This window comes from Thalia democratica, chromosome 1, assembly GCF_965202585.1.
Source record: "Thalia democratica chromosome 1, ktThaDemo2.hap1.1, whole genome shotgun sequence".
NCBI lineage: Eukaryota > Metazoa > Chordata > Thaliacea > Salpida > Salpidae > Thalia > Thalia democratica.
This window is the reverse complement of record NC_139165.1, coordinates 68758258-68782122: the sequence shown is the minus strand read 5'-3', so window position 1 is coordinate 68782122 and position 23865 is coordinate 68758258. Positions and strand designations below refer to the sequence as shown.

Genomic DNA, 23865 nt, shown 5'->3' with positions numbered 1-23865 from the left:
GAAAATGTTTAAAACTCAGGGGTTAGCAGGTTGAAAAGTGAACAATTTTTATGTTCTTAAAAAAAACATATTTTTTAAACAAAAAATAAGTATAATAACAGATTATCTTTTTAAATTAACACTGAAAAGTTTTGATTTAAATTAAATTATATTAGTTTAAACAAAATTATGAGTTTGGCCTGCTGGCAGCAGTTTGTTCTTGGTTTAACTCATGATTATTTGTTTATTAGATTGATTTTGTTTACAGAATAATTTTTCTGTGTCGCAATAATCACTAGTAACTTTTTTGAGTTTTTAACATTTGAGTCATTTTACTTTCTGTGTAAGGTTTTTTTTGTAAATAATGAATATGTTTTTTTTTTTATAAGTTTACGTTTTTATTTATAGTTTTTGTGTTTCTTATAAAACATTTTAATTATTTTATAGGTTACAACTAACTTATTTAATGTACTTATAATGTTAAAAATCATGGAAGTTGTTCCCAAAGCAGCACCAGTTTATGTAAGTTAATTTAATTTTTTTTAATTGTTTAAACAATAAAGATAAGTCAATTTTCAAGCATGTTTTATACAACATAAAAAAAGCAACAAAAAAAGTATTTAGCTTGTTCAGATTTGTTTATATGGTCCGTTCTTATTCTTGTACAGTAGTTCATAAAAAGTTTTGTTTTGCAGGGTGGTGGTCTTATCATGTCATTTTTTCATGATGATTTTGTCATTCCGAATAATATAAGAGCATTCTTTCAATTTAAAGGATCAAAAGTACAGCACATTACTGAAGCTGCTATCTCTAATGAAATGAATTGTTTTCAAGCAAATATACCAAGTAAATATTTTTTACTTGACATGTTTTAATTTTAAAAACATTAGCTTGTATTGCACAACAAGATTTGAATTTTACAAAAACATTAAACACATCTTAAAAACTTAGTAAAATTTTATGTATCAGTTTTGTTAATGTATTAATTTTATCTGTCTTAAAAAACTTAACTTATTAAAAAAATAATTTTAATAATTTTAACACCATTGTAACACAATTTATTTATTTTTTATTGGTTACATTAGTTTGGTGTTTTTTTTAAATAAAAAACTTCTTCTGAAAATAAAAATGTTCTAGGTATAAATAAATTTAAATTGATTAAATTTTATACTAATTATTTATAAACATACTTTGTAGAACAGTAATAATGCAGTTGTATACATTTTTTGTTATAACTTATTTTTATCAGATCATGAACCCCCTGAACAAATTGAGTTTAACGTGTATGTTTTGTTTGGTAACAATGAAGTCAAGCTGATGGCAACAGAAGTTTTTACATATTTTTTGGACCCGACTTGTTTTCTAGCACGTTACTTGGCTGATAGGTAATTTACTTTATTTGTTCCCTATAAAACTAATGTATATAGCTTGTTAATTAAGTATTTGTCTGACACTATAGAAAATTTAATTTAACTGAAAAAAAAAATTAGAAGTTAGTAAACCTGTTTAATAAAAGCTATAATAAGTATTGATTTGGTTTACAGTCGTGAAAAATCTGTGTATAGCATTATTAAAAAAATAATATTTTATAGATAAACAAGTTATAAATGGTTCAGTTTTTACAGAAAGTACAAATATTGGTTTTTATAATATTTAATGTTTTTTATTTAATTGGTTATTCGTAGTTAAACTATGTATTTAGTGCTCAATTAGTAAGAATATACAGTATTATACACCTTTTTTTTAATAAAAAATTAAGAGTTCTTAAGTTGTTGTACATAGTAAATTAGAACTTCAGATATTATTATTTTAAAGAGATTTGTGCTTAATTTTAATTTTATGCTTAATCTTAATTTTGTACTTAATCTTAATATTGTGTTTCTGAAGATAGATTGTTAAGTTCAACTAGTATTCAAAAGTTAAAAAAAAACTTAGTTTACATTTGGTTTTAAACCAAATAAGCTTTGTTATTTTTGACTGAATTTCTTTTTCTATTTTTTTTTTTGTAATATGAGAAATAAATGTATTTCTTTTAATTTACACTATGTTAAAAGTTTTAATTGTTTATTTTAAATTTATGTTTTCAATTTACTGCTTTAATAACCTTTGTATTTTAAAAGCATTGAAAGGTAAACACATATCAAAGCATGTCTTAATCTAAGTATTCTTACATATAATTTTTGAAATTTATAAGATTATGTAGAGTTTTATACTGAATAATATTCTAAAGTTTGTTGTTGTTTAACGTATAATAATGTATACTAATTTTTTATATATTATTTGTTATGTGCTTGCAACTAGACTATTAAACAACTTAGTATTTAACTTGAGTTGGTTTTCCAAAATAGTCGTACATTAAAAATGCTTTTTAATAGTATTGAAAATGAACAATAATAAAAGATACTGTTTCATAAACAGTATTAAATAAGTTTTGTTTTCAAATCAAAAATATTTATATTTTTCACTCAAAGTTTTTTTTAATAAACATTTTGGAGATGCACAAAATTATCAAAAAATGTATACTTCAGTTGTTAACTTCACTTACAATTTATCTCATTAGTTTTCAATTTTCTGGCTTTGGCTAAATTTTTTTCTGCAATAAAAATGGTTATTGAATTGGTCTATATCTCTTGTAATCTAGTATGATAATTAAAAGAATAGTTGTAATAATATTCTGCTACAGTTTTCTAAAATTTATATAAACTTTTATTTGTGTAAAAATGTTTGGTTGTTAAGGTCGTTGGCTTATTCTGTACTAATTTAGAAATAATAACTAGTTAAAGCTTATTTTTGTTATTTCATAGAATGCTCTGTAAAACCACACAACTTAAATAAGGCAGATGTAAGTTCCTTAAAACTTACTTAAAATATTAGTTTTAAAATTCTAGTTCTCTTATTTCTGTTTATAATTTTATACATGAAGATTTTAGTTTGAAAAACTTTCGACTGCACTCACATAAAAAGCATTATTTTACAATAAATTTGCAAACAAATTTTAATTTTGTATAACTTTTTGAAAAACAATTTCTTCAGATATATCATTTCTAAGAGTTCTGTTAAAAAACAATGTTTCACTCTGCTGTTAGATATCTTTAGTTATAATTAAATTCTTCAATAATTTGAGTTCATTGTATAATTTAAAAATTAAATTTATTGCAGAATTTAGTATAATTGCAATAAAAGTTCTCTAGAGGTCTTAGAGTAATTTTATAACAGAATTTTTTAAAGTAAAATATTTGTATTTATTTTCTTGAACCTAATTGTAACAATTATAACCAAAAGTACACAAAAAAATGTCTAGTAAGTTTTACCAAATTAATAGATAGTAAAGTCTATGCTGCTATCACTCTGATTAATCTAATAATAATTAGAAACTGTAATCTGTAAAAATAAAGTAAATCAGCTGTAACAATATTGATAAAGTTCGATTTATATTAAACTAAGGTTTATAACTGTTTAAATTAAGTATACATTTTATGAGACATACTTGTTTTAAAAGAAATTCGATATTAGTTTTTTTTAGAAAAAACCTACAGTTTTGAACTACATTATGTTCATGACATCTATGTCATTTAGAGTAAAAATTAATTTCTTTTTTTTATTTCAGTGTTCATACTATAGAAAGTCTTGAAGATTGGGACCTTATAAGAGATGAAGGCTACTCTCTCGAAAACGAACACTTTGAAACTCTCGATAATCGATTGACAAGAGCTTTTAAGCATTTGATTCTTCCTGATGACTGGCATTTACTTGGTCTACCTGAAAATAGTTAGTTGTTTAAAAAGAAAAACTGTTCTGTTATTAAAATCATCATACAACTACAAGTGTTCTTAAATTTGTTTAATTAATTATTTGAGCTATCTTTGTCTTATATATGTTGAAGAAATAATAAACATATAAATGCAATAAGTTCATAAATTAATAAGTAATGTTGAATAATAAAACAATTTTTGTCAAATAGATATGCAGGGTTGCCACACACCCATAATACTCAGGATATTAAAAAAAAAAACTCAGGCAGACTCAGGATAGTTTTGTGTTTTTTTTATAAAATATTCAAGATAATTTAAAATTTTTTTAAAGATTTCAAAATAGATTTTTTCTACATTTAAAAAAGATTTAGTTGAATTAGTTTTAATATTTTGTTATTTTATAATCAATTTTGTTGAACAATTAGACCTTTTTAATTTTGAAAAGTGAATTTTTTTTTTAAGTATTTGAAAAAAAAACTCAGGATGACTGAGGACAGTTTATGTCACTCAAGACAGATTTTTTGACTCAAAGAGTGGCAACCCTGAATATGGTATTTAATATTTTGCTTCAAACCTTTTTAGAACTCTCTCATAATGAAAGTAAGTTTAGTTTGCATAAAATTTTCTCTAAGTTACCAAACGTTTTTATTTTTGATTTAAATGTTGTTCATTGCCTCTAGATGTTGTACTGAGAATAATACTTAACGAAAATATGCCCAAATACCTCTTTAATAACTATGTAATAGTGTTAAATAAATGAGTTTTTTTACTTTGTTTGGTAATATGGTTAACATAATAATAATAAAATAATAATAATAATAATAAACGAACTAATAGTGGTTCTAAAATTGCAACTCAATACCTTTATATTTCTTTAATTTACTTAAACGTTATAGCATATTAAAGTATGATCTCATAGAAATTTTTTTTTAACTACTAAACACTTCAAAATTGTTTAAAGTGTTACTTGGTTAAACTCTTATTTGTATGTTGATTTAATTTTTTTTCTAATTTATTACTGAAAAATGTAATGATCATACTAGTTGACAATAAACAGGGTTGTCACACACTCTAGCTACTCAAGATAAACCAGGCTAGCTGTAACTAAAGAAAAGTTTTAGGCCAACTTAGATCAGTTTAAACTTTTTTGAAAAACTCAGGGTGACTTTGCTTGTTTGATTGTTTTTGCAAAATCAGGCTTGTTGAGATACTTTACCTTTATCTCTTGCTGTTTTTTTGGGCTTAATTTTTTTCTTGAAATTATACTGCTTCTTCATTTCAGGTATGTTGATTAACTTTTTTTTTCGTTTTTTGGCTCAGTAAAAAGTAAAATTCATAGATTCAGATTAGCTTGTCAGAACTCAGGATAGCTTTTTTTTGGTCACTAAGACTAGCTTTTTTTCCTCAAAAAGAGTAATAACTTGAATAAAGAACTTTCTTTATTTAAAGTTAAATTAAAAAAAAAGTTTAATTTAGTCATAAATTTGTACTTTCATTTGTGACTTATTCAAAAGAAACACTTTTAATTCTAGGTATTTATATATATCTATATACTTTTGTAATAAATATATTTGTCTCCAGAACATTTTAGAAGGTTGTATTTTATAAGCGATATTTATTCTATCAAGTTGATTTAAAACTTGTACTTACTGCTATTTTTATAATTGAAAAAAAACAACAACATTACTTCAAAACAATTATTAAAAATGTCAGTTTTAACTGTTTGTAAGTCATATTAACAGTCACATTTTTAAATAGGGCACTTCAAACGTGAAACAATATTGCATTTTGCTGCAAGGCTTGGTTTAGTTGAGTTCGCTCTTTTATTGCTACAAAAGAACGGAGCTGAGGAGTGTTTAAGAAAGACAAATGTCAATAACCAAATTCCCAGCGCCCTTGCCAAAACTAGTAAATTCGACGACCTTGCATACATTCTTTCCACGTTTGTTTTCTTTTAAACAATTGATATAGACCAGTGGTCCTCACGGTAATTAAAATCTGTGCACACTAAACTCGAATAAAACGATTCTGTGCACCCCAAGCTCAAAAATTATCTAAAGCGTAGTAACTATTTAAAAAACTAATCGTAATATCTAATGTAAGTTTCAAAACTCCTTTAAGTCTGCCTAAGACCTTTTTTTCGTGCACCCCTACGTGAGTTTAGTGCACCCAATAAATTTCGTACCAACTAGTGTGCATGGGTGTACCCGTGAACACCACTGATCTAGACAATAGATGTTAATAATAATAGTTTCAAGTATGTGCAATGATTTTTAAAATTATATTGTTTGAGAGCTTTCGTAACCATCATATACGTTATATATACGAAAGGCTAATCTATTAAAGTCTGAAAAATTAAAAAATTAAATATATTTTATACATATAAATTAATTTTTTTTTTCCGCTAAAAATTTCCTCAGCAAACAGTTTCGCTCAAAGAGCTCATCAGTGCAATAAATATATAAATGTCAATAGCAATTAAAAAAGATGTATTTTTTATCTATCTTTGATTTAGAGATCTTAAATTGTTTTCTAAGAAACAAACCTATTGTACATTTAAATTAAAAAGTTTTGTTAACTGTGTAGTATATATATATATATATATATAATAAGGTTAATGTTCAAACTTAAACATCTTCTACTGAGCCCACTTAAAGGGCTTTTAAATAATTTATTGAAATGGCGATTTTAGTGACGGTAGATCGATTTTTGTACTGAATATTTGTAATGTACAATGTTCAATTCTCCCGTCATATTGTTTTTGTTTTTTTGTAAACTTTTGCATCTTTGTTTACCAAAGTGCTTTTTATTTTAAATTTGAACTGGCTGAAGATTAGAGACAATCTTCTTTGTCTTTATGAAACATATGTTCCAGCATTTTTAAAATCGCCATTTCAATAAAATATATATATATATAATTAGAATTAAGTTATTTAACTTAATAAATTAAATTTTTCACACTGAGCCCACCTTGAGGGCTTTATTAATAAAAAGGTTTATTTAAAGATGCAAAACTCGAGTCCTTTGAGTTTTGCATCTTTAAATAAACCTTTTTATTATATATATATATATATAAAATAAGGTTAATATTCAAACTTGAACACCTTCTACTGATATTAGAGACAATCTTTTTTGTCTTTATGAAACATATGTTCTAGCATTTTTAAAATCGTCATTTCAATAAATTATACATATATATAAAGCATTTCTACTTAATCTTCCTTTTTTAGCGAGTTGTGCTTTTTAAAGCATTAGTACTTGAACAATAAATATTAATTTGTTTCTGTGATCATAGCTTATGTATTTGTAGTCCACCGGAGCCTGTTGCTGATGTTACTTATGAGGCCAACTGGTTGTACAAAGGCTCGAAGATCAGATTCGATGAGTATTCTAATTCGACCATTAGTGTTAAAAAATTCGCATCAAGTGTCTTGCCAATTTCCCCAGGTAATGTTGTCTTATTTTGATTTGAAATATTTTATCAGTTTAGTTAAAAAACTATTTTATTTTAGAAAATAACACTTTTTACTATTAAAATTCTGAATTTAGTTGTTCTATTACGTTGTTGACGAGTTTTACTAAATATATTAAGGTAATTTTGCAAATTACGACTAAAACTTACCACTTGTAACAAGGTAACGGATATTAGTCTACTTATAATTTGTTGAATTTTGAAAATAAGTTCTATTTAAACAGAGGACCTGGTGCTAGAGTTGAGCAAAACTTCGAAAACTCCCGCCTTTCGTTTAGATGACGTCACGGGAGATTTGAGGGAACACATGTCGCCCGACAACGTCACTGATGACGTCATGCACGACATTCGAATCCACGAACCTTCGTTTTTTTACAACCAAAGTGAAAGCTATATAAGTTAGATTTTTCTTGAAATTTGTAATTTTTGTATTTAAACTGTGAAGTTATCTATTAGATTAAAGTATTTGGTTTTTGAGTTTACACACTTTTCATTTTTTGATTTGATATTAGTATAATTTATTTTTTTTTGTTACATGAGTGGTTATAATATTTTGATTTCAGATGCTGAAAAAAATAATCAAATGTTGCCACAAGAAAAAGTAAGTAGTTTGTTTTTTAAGCCAATTTAATTAAAAAAATGTAATATTGGATAATTTGATTATTAGGTAGTTTTTTTTATAGATTTTACTGTAATACTTTATACTTTGATATTTTAAATGTAATTATGTACTATTTTAAATTGAAAACAAGTATTAGGTTTGTTTTATTCTTCGAAATTAAAAACTAGTTTAATAAAAATAAAACAAGTATAAATGAAAGGTAAAATAAAAGTTTTATTACTACATTGGTTTAAAGTTTACACTTATAATGAGGATTTCATTTTGTTTGAAACTATAGTTTGCTTAAGGTGGGGAATATTTTAATTTGCGCAGCGAAATTCTTTTCAGTTTTGTTTTTACAACCGGTATAAAGGACCATCAAAACTTGAACATGGTATTGTGGCTGAGCATACACTGGTTGAATAATACCAATCAACATTTTATAAGCTTTATAAGAACAAATTTTTGATGAAAAGTTGTATTAGATTACTTATTTGTAATTTTGTAGTGGTTTTAATCTACACCTTTGATTTTAATTATTTTTACGATATTTTAAATTGTGATTTAGTATGTTATATTATTGTTTCTCAGTTAAATGAAGACTGTGACGTGAACAAAAGATTCAGTTTGTCTTGTCCTGACTTGAACGACCAAATGCCAAGTAAGATTTTTCAATGTGAGTATTTGATTTTAGTGTTTTAATTCTTCTATTGATTTTAGCCGTGTCAAATGAGCAAGATAAAGTTTTCCCACAAAAACCCAAAATCGTTCCTATTAGGGCGCCGTTAGAAACAAATGATCATTTGTCAGTAAATAGTCAGGTAAATTAATTTAGTAGATCTTTTACCTATGTAGTTTTTATGTTGTATAATTTATAATTTTATGCTCTTTTTATAAACTTAGTTTTATAACTTTAAAAGTGTACAATTTTTTAAATTTGGTTTAAGTTTACTTAAAAATTGAAAATTAGTTAGACTTTTAGTGAATTTTAGCTAAATAAAAAAATGTTTTTATTTAAGACAAAATTAATCAGTGTTATTTGATGTTGTTTTTCTACTGTAACATTTAACTTTTAAATGAAGTTAACGAATTTCAAACAATGCTTATACTTCGAAATCATTTATTTTAAGTTGCATAATTTTTTACTTCATATAGTTTGCTACTTAATAAACCTTAATTAAAAGTAATTACTTGAGTTAATGATAATGAATTAAAGTGAAAATGGGAATATTTAATATGCAGAATAATCGTAAATACGGATGTAGTTACGGTTTATTTTCTATAGAGGTACGTGTGTTAGCATGAAATAAATAGTATAATACGGCATGCTAGATAACCTACTGCATCAAAAAGATTTAAAATTTATAATTAATATCTTTTTACTGGTGATTTTATTAATATTTAAAAAGTTGGTTAGAATACTGTAATTAATCAAGTATTTATTTATTTTTAATAAAATTATATCTAAATTTTTGACTATAATTGAGTATGCAGTTAACTTTGATGAAAAGATAACTTATATAATTTTTTGTTAACAATTCACTTACTTAAATTGTGTTAATGAATGGTAGTTTAAAAGTAAAAGGTGGATTCATTCTTTTCTGCTTAAAATTAACTTAACTACTCAACTTTAAAGAAATTGCTTCTTGTTTTTAAATTTATATGCGTAATGAATAAAGACATCAATCAAAACTAACAAAAGATGAAGTTCATGGTACAATGAAAATTTAAAAGTATTTGATTAACATGCTACTTTTAATACTCAAAAAAATATTTACTTTAATCTTTAATATACTATATACTAACTGTATAACTTATAACATTTGCATGTAAAACTTTTAAACATATAAATTTAAAGAAAAAAAAGTCTTTTAGACTCGAGTAGAGTTTGACCTACCTAAAGTACTACTTTAAATTATTTTCTTTACTAGTATATTTTTACATCAAATATATACTTTTAATACTTTTACTTTTTTACTTAAAAAATCATATAAAGTATTTTGATACAATTAACTATTTAGGTTTGAGATCAGTGCTTTTCAAAAAGGAACTTTTAAAAACTCTCATTGAAACTATATTTTGTTACAGCGTGACCACAAAGACGCGTCGCCGACCCGGCCTCACAGTTGGCATTCGAGCGAAAATTTGAACGAGGACGATAACAGAAATCACCAGTTAGTAGTTTGCAGTTATTTGAGTGAAGTATCAATCATTTGGTTTAAATATCAAACCACATTTGCTAACAGGGTTCTTAGATAGTAAAAATATGTATTTTTTTAAACAATCAAAGCTTATAGCATGTTTTGTTCTACGGTTAGCGTTTGAAACTAAGCCAAAAATAGAAAACTATTTTCACTGAGTTTCTCCCACAGTATACCACAAAAGCAGTCACGTGCAGCCTGCTTAATCCTAGAGAAAAAATAAGTTTAATTTCTTCACAAAAAATTTTCATTAAACACTTTATCTACGTTGGTCTTTTTGGTAACGGTTTCGATAAGTTTTTTAACTTTAGTAGAAGAAAATGTCAAGAGTTTATTACGATTTAAAATTGGTGTAAGAGGAGTCACAGGGTTAAAAATTTGATAATGAATGATTAAAGTGTGATAAACTATGTTTTTTAAAAGTTTGATTACATTACTTAATTATAATTAGAAATTGTTTTACAAGTATGAGAAATGCTACTTACCTAATGTTGTGATGATTTTCTCAAGTTATATTATAACAGTAGTCTTAATTGTAGATTCAATTATGAAAGTTTGGCCACCGAAAGAAAGGTCCAAGATGAGGTAAGTTTAAAATTAAAATTAAATTGAAAAATATAGAAAACTAATAAAAAATATATTTTATTCAGCTGAACGCAAACATATCTACTTCACTTGAACAAATAAGTTTACCAGCACCGTCAATTAACAGTAGTGTCAGTGCTGAAGATGGTAAGTATTTCTTATTAGTTAGCTGTGAAAATTATTGAAGTTTTTGTAAGTAGTTATTGTAAATTTTAATTTTTTTTAAACAAATCATATACCAAATTCACTTTTTTTTAAAAATAGTACTTGATTACTTAAAGACTGTTTTAGTTTTACACAACTTGACATATTTTGTTTTTCATTTGGTATTTAACTACAAAGATACTTAATAATACTTGTAATGATTGATATATAAGATATAAATTTATGTTTAAGTCAAAAATAATGAAAAAATGACTAAAAGTATTTTAGATTGATTCATTTTAAAGTCATAAATTTTGTAGAATATAAGTTTGAAAATACATATAGATTTGCATGAATTATAATTTTTATTTGTCGGTTTACTTACAATCTTTTAATTTTACAGATTCTGCATTGCATGTAAGTTATATTTTTCACTCATTTTTTGTTTGCTTTTGGTTTTGGTTTATTATCTTATTTATATAAATTTATAAATATTACTTGATAAAATGTTTTTATTTAATTTAGTTAAATACTAAATTTTTTTTAAGTCGGTATATTAAACTTTACATTTAAAAAAGTTTATAATTGGTATAAAGATGACACTCTTTATGTAATTATTAATTTGTAATGTCACCTTGTAATTGAAGCATGTTGATAAGCAACCGGTTTCTATGAGAACCAGGGGAATGAGCTATCCCGTTATTGAGCAGCACCAAGATGATTACAACAAAGAAGGTAGTTTTAATTTAAGTTTTTCCGATTTAGTCAGTTGATTGAAATTCAGCTAGATTTCGTAGCAATTTTTTTATTAATTTGATTAGATTGATGCACGATTATAGTTTACTATGAGTGTTTTGTTTCAACGTTCAAAATTAAATTAGATGTTTTAAAATGTTAAAAATCTTATACTTTTCAGTCTTAAATTGTTATACCCATGAGGTTAATAGTAAAACTGTTAAATAGTAAAATTATACGTTATATTATTAATTGTGATAGGAATGATTTTTCTCATTTTTGAAACGTTATAGTTTTTTATTATAAAATCATATAACTCACATGAGACTTGATGTTTGTATAAAGTAATAAAAAAGGTTAAACTATATACTGAATTAATACAAAAAGAAGAACAGGAAAATAAAATTAATTGGTAAAATGTATTAAAATTTCAACATACTTTTTGTAACTAAAAATCTGGTAATCTTTTAAACATGACAATTAAAAAATACTTTTGTAAAAAGTAAGTCTACTCTATCTTTAGAAAAAGTCAAAAATAAATTGTAATTAGGTTCAAGAATATATTTGATTGTTAAAAAGAAAAGTATTTGTAAAATGCTAAGCAAAAAAGTTGTAAAAAGTGCTATTTCTAGAGATATTTTAGATAGAGTATTTTCAAAGTATTAAAAAAAACTCTTTGATTTAAGAAAATTCTTCTAATTGAATTTTATTCTGCTCTATTTGTTTACAGTTTATAATTGCCTCAGTAATTTGCGTAATCAATAGTGCAAATAAAAGAAAAAAAATTATAATTTTTTTTGTTTCTTTTATTGTTTTTGAAGATGACAAAAGTTATTTTTACAGAAAGAAGATTTACGTTTAATGGTCAAATTCAAGTTCCAAAGAATATCAAGTGAGTTATTTTTAAATTGCTTAAGTGTCAACATTTATTATATTAAAAAAAAAAAACATTATAGATGCTTTAAAATAAATATACTAGTAAAATAAATGATTTTACATTATCCTTGAGGTAAAGAAATAATAAGTCAAAATTATTTATCGATTAAATTATCTATTTTTTAAAAAGTAAACGTACATAAAGTTAATACAAAACATAAATTATAAGCTTAATTAAAAAATTCAATAGCTAGAAAGATACTATTGTGTTTTTAAATATTGTTTGTATTAGGTAAAACTGCTATTGTACTATTTGAATAATAGCAAATATAAGTTTATGATATTTCTTAGTTATATTTTTTATTGCAATTCTCATTATTAAGATATTTTTATTAATTTTATGCCCTATTAGGTTTTAAAAATCAGTGTACATAATAATGTTTTGTTGATGTTATTAGTTCATTTCATGACAATTTTTGAATTAAAAGTGAGTAAAAAAAATACTTTTTTTAAACTTTTATAGAAATAAGTTTAGATACACCTTATATATTTTATAACAAGCTGGGTTTAAAAAATCCTTTGAATAAATATTTAAAAAAGTTAAAATTTTGCTTTGATGTGGTTACGACCCGTGAAACAGGAGCAAGTTTGGTGCCTAGTTGCATCAAGGTGTATTATAACACAATTTTTTATTTGAACTTTTTTATTATTTCGCGGACTAAGCTGAAATGTTTCAAGCAATATTGAATCAACTGGCGAATAAACCGTTAAGCACCACTCGATTCTGGAACAAACGTAAGCTTGTTGTTGTGGCCATGGTTTATTTCATTGTTCGTTTTGCGTGTTTCATTTTTGCCATTTCCAATCAAGCCCGCCGTTTCATTATCCATTTTGTTTTTAATCAAAAAAAAAAAGTTTTATGGACAAATAGTTCTCCTAAAATTTTATGATTTGCCTTTAAACAATAGTAGGTTTATAATTTAAAACATATAAACAGGTCTATCATAATTTTTTATCAATGTTATTGTTATGGTTTTGATATTTTTTATCGGTAATTTTTATCAAAAAAAAAGTTACTAGTTTTGAATATACAATCAAGAAAATAGTGAGTTTTTACAACTTAATTTATTTTTGTCAGATATTATTGTTATTGTTCAGACTAAAGTTTTAAATTGTTTATTTCTGTTTAAAAACTAATATAAGTTGTAAAGTTATTGCAATAAGTCAAAAATACAAAACAGTTTTCAAATGTTAACTTCTGAGCCCAAAATAGCCTAAAAGTCTAATAGTTAAACTTAATTTAAATTAAAGTATGTTTTATTGTTGTAAAAACTTGCTCTATAACTTTATGATTGTACTGAACATGCTTTTAAAAGACTCCAGTATCAAAACAGTTAATAAAAATTATCAATTTTTCCGTAAAACTTTTGTATTGCACTTGACCAAAGATACTAAAAAGTTATTATAAACATTAAGTTTAACTATATTTGTACAGTAACTTTCATTACACCTATGCTGTGTTTTGTTTGCCAGTTTAAAAAAAAATTGATGTTACATTTAGTTTTGTTCAAATGTTAAACGCACAAAACCATTACGATCAAATGGGATTTGCATGGACAATTGAATGGCTGCGGACAGTTTGAAAACAAAAGTGTGCTCTCTACCGACAACGGAATACACAAAAAGCGCTTCTGCACTTTAGATTCATTCAAGTTGATGTCGTCTGCTTTTCGTCACGCTACAGTGGCTTCGGTATATGCGGCATTTGTTTCTGTAAACTCTTCAGCATGCCCTTGCGGGCCGTTGTTTTGCGTATAATGTACACTAGGTGTAGTAAATGGTCTGTATTTGATTAGAGCTCGTGAAGTCTTTGCTGTTTTTCCTAAAACATTTAATGTTCCAATTAAGATGATGCTAAAAGTATTACAATTTTTCAAACTTTACTTAATTATAGAAATGTAATCATTTTTTTTATACACATAAAAAAAAACCGTAGTTTAATGTTGTATTTATTATTAAATGTTATTTAATTATAAGCAAATTTTAATACCTAACACATAAGTAAACTTTTTATGATTTAAATAAGTATGTACCAATTTTTTTACTTAATAAGTTAATAGTTTATTTATATTTTTTCATAATTTCGTAAAACATTTTATTCAGTTACTAGCCTATGTAATGTTTGTTATATTAAAAAACTTATTAGCTGATTTCTAATGCTATAAGTTGTTTGGTTTTTGTTTTGTTATTATGATTTTAAAAGTCTTAATTTTTTGTTAGTTTTTAAAATTAATGTAGAGTTAATGAATTTGCACAATCATTATTAAATAAGTTTTACTGACTACGAATAGATTTTCTGTAATAAGTTAAATTACTAGCTTTAGAACCAAACACTGTTTATTTTTTTAAATGTATAATTAAAAAATATAACTAACTATTAAATTCAAGCCGTTTAAAAAAAAAATAGAAATAGCTTTTTATAAGTCCAATATTTTGTTAAGATATATCACTTTAAAAAATTTAAATACTTTTATATATGTATTTTAATTTTTTGAAACTTTTTATATAGCTTAAAAGTTACAGTCAGCGCAATAAAATTACGATAAATAAAATTTAATTGAATGTCAAATAGTAATCCATTAAAAACAAATATTTTTATTATTTTTTTTTCTCATAGCTTTTTTTATAAATAGCTTTATGTTTAAAACGCTTAGTGAAAATCGGAAAATTATACTTTAGGTCTTTAGTAGTAACTTTACTTTTCTCTTTACTTAAAACAAAAAGTTCTAAGATTTAAACCTTAAAACATTTTTATTATATTAAAAAAGTTAAAAAAAAATCTAAAATAACGTATAACATAAACCACTAAAACTTTTGAAACTTTCTTGAGCCCCTAAAAGCTTTAAATCTGTTTTAATGAATATTAATAGTTTCATATCAAGTTGAATGTTGTAAAGAGTCAACGTATAAAATTTCTGTCTTTTTTTTATAAAATAAAAACAATGTTTATTAAGTCATACCTAAGGTCAAATTGACTTTGTCCATTAAAAAATTAAATATGTTTTAAGTATTTTTGTTTGTTTTGTAGTTATTGACAAAAAAAACATGCTACGTCTTAGAAACATTTATGAGGTTTTTAACTTGAAACTTGGCTGAGCGGCTTATTAGAATACTTTTGAGTTTCCATGTATTTATCCTTTAAAGAAATATTATAAATTATACTATTACTAGTTTCTAATATTACACTTGCCAAAATCTAATAAAATTTTGATTTAATACTATTTTGATATAATAAAATTTTGAGTTAATTTAAATACATTGAAGTTCTTATATTTTTTGGTTTGTCATATTCCAAACTTAGTTGTGAGATTTAGTTTTTTATTTATTTTTAAGTACACAATTCAAAATATTATATTTTCTTGTAGCTGAAGTATTTTTGCAGACCAGCGCAGAAGCCCATCAGCAAATCAACACTGGTGGTGACTGAAGTGAGCGAGGCTGCGAAGAACTTCGTCACCAGAAAGACCAGCTTCTTCGCGCATTTGCGACGACCCAAGAAAAACAAGAAGACTCAGCAGCCGTTTGTTGAGCCACAACGTTTGTTATTTCAATATTATTTAAAAAACAATAGTAGATATATTAATTACTATTATTTTTTGAAAGTTTTCAAATAGTCCGAATTGATTCAAATAATATTATCATAGTATTTATTAAATTAAACATAATAATGGTTAAATATGTTTAAAGGTACTAGTGAAATTTTTTAGCCAAGAAATTAAGTCTTGTTATGATTTTTAAACCAAAACATTCTAGCTAATAAAAAAATAAAAAATATCTTTACTAAACATTGTTTTGACATTTCCATTTTGAATTAAAAACATAAACACTTAGGGGAAAATATTTTACAGATATAAATTTTAAGTTATCTAAAAGCTTTGATTTTAATAAACGCTAAAATTTATGTAAATATTTTGCTTCTCTTTGCTATTTGATTACAAAAAATGTCAAGATTGTATTAATATTTTATATTAAAAGGCTTAAAGCTCCGTATAATTCATTGCTTAATCAAACAACAGCTATGATATATCACTTAATTCTTATTTTAAGGAAAATAATAAATAAATATATATATACTTTATTGCTAACAGCAGTTTTATTTTTTTTTCTTGTTATTGTTACAAAAAATTAATTTTTTATTCGATGAAAAATATTTATTCTTATAATATAATTTTTTTTTTTACAACTAGTATTTTATTTCATCTTTAATTCATTTTACTTATAAACAAGTGTAATTGGATAGGTCTAATAAGTTTTTTAAATCATATTATGAAATTCAAATAGTTTTTAGTTTCTTGCCAAATCTTAATAATTAGTGGTAGAGTTCTAGTATTAGGGTTACTCAACATTTGTACATAAAAAAAGCTTACCAAACTATGCCAAACAGAATATAATAATAACTATTATGGCATAGCATAGAGTTACCTAACTTTTTTCAGATTAAATAACCTTTTTTTAAAGCAGCTATATTCTTCAATGTATCTAGTTTTAATTCGTTCTACTGTTTCGTGTATGAAGTACCATCAATCTTATAGCGTGTATGAAAATACCAAGCAAAACGTTTTATTACAAAGTGTTAATTCCGAGTTACACAACATATGTGGCAGTCCCAGTTAAAACTACTACATCTACGCTACAGCTGTTAATCGCTCCCGCTACTTTGTATTCATTATTCATGGTTTGAAACTTGGTTGTTCTAGTTTAGTTTCGCGCAATGTGCTGACAATTTCTCCCACTTCTGCCACTTAGAAGAACAGTTTTGTTTCGAGCGTGTGCAAATTTAATTAATCTGTGATACGTTTTCTTTTTAATAAGGCACTTACTGTAAAACTATTGTAACAATTTAAAAAAAAAAGTATTACAAACTTAAGTTAATTAGTTTTTAAATTTAAAAATTATAGTTGTGAATGTTTTTTTTTTTATTAAACTTTATATATTTTTTATTTATTTTTGGGTATACATGTACTGATACAGCAATAGAGTACATTTATTTTAGATTTATCAGTTTTAATATATATTTCCTCTACCAATTGAGTTTCCATGAACTTTGCATTAAAGTAACCGAATAAGTTTAAACCAGGATAAAATGGTATGATGGATAAGAAAAGCGTATTAATTTGATTATAGCAGTCGAATTCATTTACAAATTTGCAAAGTTTTCATAGAATCACCTCCTAGTGCATCACAGAATTACGCAATGGCAATTTTCGATCACACTTAGAATATTGCTAAAGCAAAACATTTATCCATCCTTCAACGCATTTTTTAAAGCGACTACAGCCTGCTCGGTATTTATATGTATTCCAATTTGTCAATATTTACGACGAGTGATAAATCTTCACAGCATAGCACGCAATCAAAACCAAATGCTAGCGCTGAGCGACGAGCCAATTTGTAAACTTTTAAAGTTTGATTAAAAAAATCTTGTGTGTGCTGTTTTTTTCCAATTTGATTTATTATTTGCTGGCAAATTCCAACCTGTCACTGCATTTAATTAATTGTGCTGATCTGTTTTGTTATGGAAGCAATTTTCTGGTTGCTGATACAGATAAGCGTTTATTTAAAGAATTATCTCCGATAGTTTATCTGTAATCCTGGACTTTTCATTTTTTTAATGATTAGAAATGAACATAACAAAAGTAAAAGATTTGCTAAATATCCCGTCTTTTTTCTTTGTATTAAAAAGTCTGAAATTTTTAATTCCATGAAGTTGAAATTATAAACAAATTTGTGATTTTTGGTTTTTTCATTGAACTTTAATCCGAGTTGAGTGTCATTGTGTTAACATTTATGAAATAGTTTAGTACTTTGTGAAAACAAAAAAAAAGCTCTCTTATGAAATACAAGTTTTTTATGCTATTTATAGTTGTGAAAATGTTCTACTCTCAGTTTTTCGACAATTAACCTTAATTTTTAAACTACTACTTATTACAATTCGTTACTAGCTATTAAAAGCGTACGTAATTTTTTTGTACAGTTTGTCATCAAAAATACTAATTTAGTTTCTATTATGACTGAAAAGTTTAAATAAGCCACATACTTAGCTTTACTTGTAATGTGGTATTTATAGTTTTTACTTGTTTCTGTTTATTTCTGTTTAGTTTTATGCTGTAATTACTCAAATATTTACATACTTTTATTATCTATAAATTGTCAGTTAGAAAGGAATTTTTATTGTTTACTTTTGTTTTATTACTTTTATTCACTGTTAAAAAATTACACAATTATAATTTACTAGTGTTTAAAAATATCAAGTAAATTGTGTTATGTAATTTTTTACCTAATATACTTGAATAACTTAGACTAAATATTTTAAGGTGATTAGGGTTGATTTCAATCTGGGTGGAATTTTAATGCAGTCTGTTTATTAGTTTTTTAAAGCGAGATAGCTTGCTAAAAAAAAAGTTTAACTTTGTAATACTATAGTTTTAACTCATGAGTTTTATGTATAGTTCTTTATGATTTTATTTTCTTAAGTACGAAATAGCTACACAGCGAAAGCTAGGTTTTACAGAATTACATTTGCTTTGAGTAGTAAAGTACTTGGAAGATAAAATTTTTATTTCACATGAAAATCAAATAAGTAGACAATAGAAAAAAATTGTTTTGATTAAAAAATAATCCGCTGTAACTATTTTGAGGTGAAACTTTGTCAAATTCAAGTTTTGAGAGGTGAAAATCTACGAGATTTATCTCATCACACCGTCTGATAGGTTCTCAGCCTTTGACGAGTTTTTATTCTATGCCGAGTGATATTTTTTCCTCTTTTTTTTCTGTTTCTCTTTATCACAGAAAAAAACTACGATAGTGTCATCATTCGGCATGCTAGCTGGTGTGTGAGTGGGTTTGTACGGGGAATTCTATATGCATTGCGTGTTTATGTACGTGTGTATGTAAAATTGTATATGCTTGCAAATAAGAAAGTCATTGGAAATGCATGTTTTTTTTTTGCTTGCGTTTATTTTTTGTTTCAAAAGCGTCAGAAAGTCGAGTTTGATAAATCGAGTAAATTATAGGCATTGTTATGACTTTAAAAAAGTTATAGTTGATCGTAACTATGATTTTAGTTTTAAAGTTTTGATGTAAAATTACATTAGAATTTTTTGAGCTGTATATTTTTGATTAAAATGTGTATTTGAGAAAAACTTTAACAATGAGTTAGTTAAGTTTGTTTTAGTTTTAGGCTAATAATTTTTTAAAGAAAAGCATCTAAACTTATCGCAAAAAAACTACTTTCTACTCAATGTTAAATATTTATAAAGCTAGTCTTATTTGGTTATTTGAATATTTTCTTCTAAAAGTAATAGTTTAACATGTTTTTCCATTCGAGTAAACTTGCAAATTTAAGTTCTAAAAATATTTAACAAGTATATAATTTTTAATGATTGGCAAGTTTTTTAGCACAATTACTTAACGATAGTGTACAATAAATGTTTGTAAATTAAAGTAGCTTCGCAGATATTTAAAAAAATATTGCAAACATAATCATAAAAAAACATATAATGCAGAACGTACTGTTAGAGTCAAACGTTTTAAGTTTTCTTGGGTAAAATAAAAAAAATGTTATATTTTAAAAGTTGAATTTATTAAAGTTATTAATTAAATTATACAATTTTTTTTAAAACAAAAAAATATTAATTGTTTTCAAAACGCGATTTATTCAGAACGAAAGGACAAGTGAAATGGCAAATGAAGTCTGTATAAAGAATTTTATATTAATAGTGCATTTATGATTTAAAAGTATAAAATAAAACGAAAAATTGTGATCTTATTGAGTTTTAGTGGTTTTAAGCAGCTTGTACTTTTGAAGAAAATATCTCAAAAGGTCTTTAAGCCCGCTTAAATTTATTTTAGCGATTATTAACTGTCTTTTTACTTTGATAAATCAATTTATAGCCTTAGCACCTGCCTCAAAGTTTCAAAATATTAATTTGACTGGAGTTTTCGAATTAAATTTTTACAACATGCTTAGATGCCTAAAAAGTCATCAAATTGCAGTTTAACATGCACGCGACTTTGAAGAAAAATTGTTGCAGCTTCTTGCGAGCAATTAAGTCACACTTTTTGTTTGCAGCGGATAATTTCAATGTTTTACGTAACATCATCAGTGTGGTGTGATAATGATCAAGTAAATTGGCCAACTTGCCATTCGGCATTCTGCCTTCTGTGTGGAAGAAGTTCCATGTTGAACACCGTTTACACATTTGTAAGGCAACCTCGCCTTACCTCTACTGGCCGCAGCTGATTGTGCTATGTCTTTTTAATGGGCCCTGTAGCGTTTTTGTTAAAAACTGTTAATGTTATTCGCATTGCAACGCTGCGTGATAGCCTCTTTTGAAGTTTGTTTTCGTTTTGGTAAAGTTACAACTGCTTACATTGAAAAATTGATTTCTGATTAAAGTGAACTTTTTTTAAGCTACGAAGCGACATGAACTTTGATAACTGAACACTGAAATAATATTTTACTGTTTAACATACTTTATTTAGCATTAATGTTTAAGTCTCTCTCCAAACTTCATAATCTTCGAGCGAATCTCTTTAAGAGATTTCTGAGAAAGCGCACTGCTTTTATTTGTTACACAATAAGTTAATGATTTTGTGCTCACAGTCACCTTTATGTGCCCTAGATCGTAAATAGTGATATAAGTTCCGCTTATTTTGTCACTCTGCAAATGTTTGCTGAAAAAACCGTAAACGAAAAAAAGATCATGGCAGATATGATAGTTGTCTGGCTCTAAATTGTCTCAAAGTATTTGTTTACCTTTTTACGCTTTTGTTATGGCTTTTTTCTTTTTTATGTAAGTCACTTAAAATTTTAGTTCTAAACATTATTGATTTATTCCATGCTTTCGTTTTAGACAAATTAAAGGATTAATTTTTTAATATAGTTTTATTCAGTTGTACTTTAATTATCAAATGCATATTCAACTCAAAATTAATGAAACTTAAAAGTAAACCAGTTTAAAGATTTAAAAACAAAAAGTTCACTGGTTTAAGTAATCGAGCCAAGTGCTTGAACTATTTTTAGTTACATAAAATTAGTTTGAAATTGACCGCACAGCTGATTAGCTGAGGTGACAGTTGCACTACGGAAGCAATAAAATCAACTTTTATTTGATGCATTTCAAAGTTGTTAGCTAATTGTGTTGTGGCTTTCGCAAGTTAATGGCGTTAAATGTCCATGTCGTGACTCGATTGGAAAATTTCAAATTTGAATAGATTCAGTCTGAATGTTTTTTGTTAAAAGTTAGAATGTATTTTTTGGTGTTCGTTTTAATTTATGATGCTTCAGCCAGTTTTGTGTGCTTTACGTTAGAATAATGTTTGCTTTTCATGTTTTCTCTCAAGTTTTCAAGTTTATATTGAGTTAGCGATAACACAAAGATATATTTTTGTTTGTAAAAGCTAAGTGCCTAACGAAGCTCAAGTTGTTTGTGTTTAGCTTAGCAGCTGTAGTAAATAAAAAAATTTAAAATTTTATATTTGTATAGAAACTTAGAACTATTATATAGATTTGAAAATTGTTTTAAGCGTAAATTTCTTAGTGTATTATATATATTTTAAAACAGCTTATGAATAAACTACATTTTTATAAAACATTATTTTTTTAAATCGTTTTTTTTCATTAGCGGTTAATAAGTATGTTTGTGATCAATACAGATTAGATTTATTACGCTTTAATGGATATTTTCTTATCTTTATATACAAATTAGTGTTAATTTAAAACGAAACCATATTTTTCATGGGGTTAGTTAATTTTAATGTCAATTTTTGTTGACTGTTATATTTATTTACAGTATAAAAAACTTGAAAAGTATTTTTAAAGTAAGTTATATTTACAAGTAGTTAAAGAAAATAATTCTACTCTTGTTTTATTTATGCATTAATTTCTAACGATCCTGAATAAAACGAACCCATTTCAGTTTGTATTACTAATACTACTTGCATAAATACCAGCCAATGGTCAGCTAAAATGCACGAAATTCCGACCAATCACAACTCGATATCGAGGCGCATGTCGGCCGACGAGCAGAAGCAGAAGAAGCAATCCAGTGGTGGCCACTTCACTGCCACCCTCTTCCACATGTTCAACAGGAGAAAATCGTCCATGGACTCAATGGTGCAGTGCCCTCCGGACAAGTACGAGTCCAAGACCCTTCCCAGAAACCTTACTCCTATCCCCTCCCCCGAAATGAAAAACACCACCTCGACCACGGCGAGGAGAAATGCGGTGGGCAGCAAGTCCAAGATGTCCAGTTGGGCGTGGGCCAGGCAGCGCCAGGGGAAGCAGAAGAACGCTTTGTCCACGCCCAGCGACTCGCCGGGCGTTAGGAATTACACGCCGAAGCGCACCTTCCCGTCCAGGTCGCGGCTGCAAAAGGACACTTTTGAAAAGATCTTCAGCCAGGACGCCTTCGAGCCGGCGTCTTCATCCAGCGAGAGCTGCAAGCGCACCTCGTCCATGAGCGACCGGTCTTCCGACTCCTCCTCCAGCCGCGACGTCTTCGAAGAGATCAAGGAGATCGCTGAGATCCCGGGAAGCCACTACTCGCCGCTGACACCAACCAAATCCACTTCAAGCATCAACACGCTGTCGAGCTCGCCGAAGAGCGAGGAAAGCAAAGAGGTGCAGAGGACGAAGACGAGGAGGATAAACGGGCTGATGCAGCCGCCGCCGCCAGGCATGTTCGAGCAGAGCAAGCGGAAGTCGACGATGTACAGGAAGAAGTGGATGCGCAAGTCGTCCGTAGACAAGCAGGATTCCAAAGTGGCGCCCGCGGGATCGCCCGTTAAAAATGATAACAATTACGAGTTCGACGTCTGGGACGGCAGAAATGCCATGACCCTGCCCAGAAAGCACAAGCAGAATCGTAAGTGATGACGGCGTTTATAGATCGAAACTGTTAAGATAAAGTTTGGGGCGGTTTTAGAACTAACGTTATAGATGGATTACTTAAAAAATGTTATAGTTTTAAAATACTTTAAGTAAAACAGAAAAAAATAAGATGTCAATCAAAATTTGTAATTTTATATAGGCACTAATATAGATAACTTTATTTATATTGGCATTAAACTAACCTTTTAACAAGTAATAATCGGACGTGCTGCCCACTAAAAACTTAGCACATAATCCTCGCACTCTGAGCCGATTTCCAGCCGCGTTTTCGTGCAAGCTTACTATCACGTACGAGTGTTAGCCGACTGCCATTCACCACTTCACTTTCCTCACTTCAAATCACATTGCGGTTGCTTTTGTTGAGAACTCGGTACCGAATTGCCAGCGATGATGGAGAAGTTTTCATCGGATGAATTTTTCTCGTTCGTTGCCTTTTATCTGTCTGTAGCACTCGAAAGTGCGCTGGTTTGTGCACTCTTGTTCGCCATGCTCGGTACACAACTGCGCCATGTAAGCGGACGAAATTAACATCTGTTTCGTTATTTTCCTTTGCGTTTCAGAGCAAA

The 23865-nt window shown here is 26.8% G+C and overlaps 1 protein-coding gene across 5 annotated transcripts in view; it reads left to right on the top strand.

The window, feature by feature from the left end:
• The first annotated feature begins 430 nt into the window (after window positions 1-430).
• LOC145849108 (uncharacterized) overlaps window positions 431-23865 on the top strand; it is a 40813-nt gene continuing 17378 nt past the window's right edge. For 3 of the 5 annotated variants that reach the window (XR_014372321.1, XM_082954187.1, XM_082954189.1), the window contains exons 1-18: window positions 431-501; window positions 675-825; window positions 1229-1364; window positions 3587-3747; window positions 5490-5673; window positions 7042-7178; window positions 7428-7601; window positions 7767-7804; window positions 8396-8465; window positions 8525-8625; window positions 9047-9091; window positions 9893-9978; window positions 10545-10590; window positions 10656-10737; window positions 11138-11151; window positions 11382-11469; window positions 12313-12361; window positions 15788-15942. Coding sequence is in view for 4 of the 5 variants with exons in the window: in XM_082954187.1 (XP_082810313.1) it covers window positions 457-501; window positions 675-825; window positions 1229-1364; window positions 3587-3747; window positions 5490-5673; window positions 7042-7178; window positions 7428-7601; window positions 7767-7804; window positions 8396-8465; window positions 8525-8625; window positions 9047-9091; window positions 9893-9978; window positions 10545-10590; window positions 10656-10737; window positions 11138-11151; window positions 11382-11469; window positions 12313-12361; window positions 15788-15942 (1762 nt within the window). In the remaining variant the exon portion in view is untranslated. Of the gene's footprint in view, window positions 502-674; window positions 826-1228; window positions 1365-3586; window positions 3748-5489; window positions 5674-7041; window positions 7179-7427; window positions 7602-7766; window positions 7805-8395; window positions 8466-8524; window positions 8626-9046; window positions 9092-9892; window positions 9979-10544; window positions 10591-10655; window positions 10738-11137; window positions 11152-11381; window positions 11470-12312; window positions 12362-15787; window positions 15943-22359; window positions 23274-23865 lie in introns of those variants that run through there. The other 2 variants (XM_082954188.1, XM_082954190.1) reach the window with 2 other exon arrangements.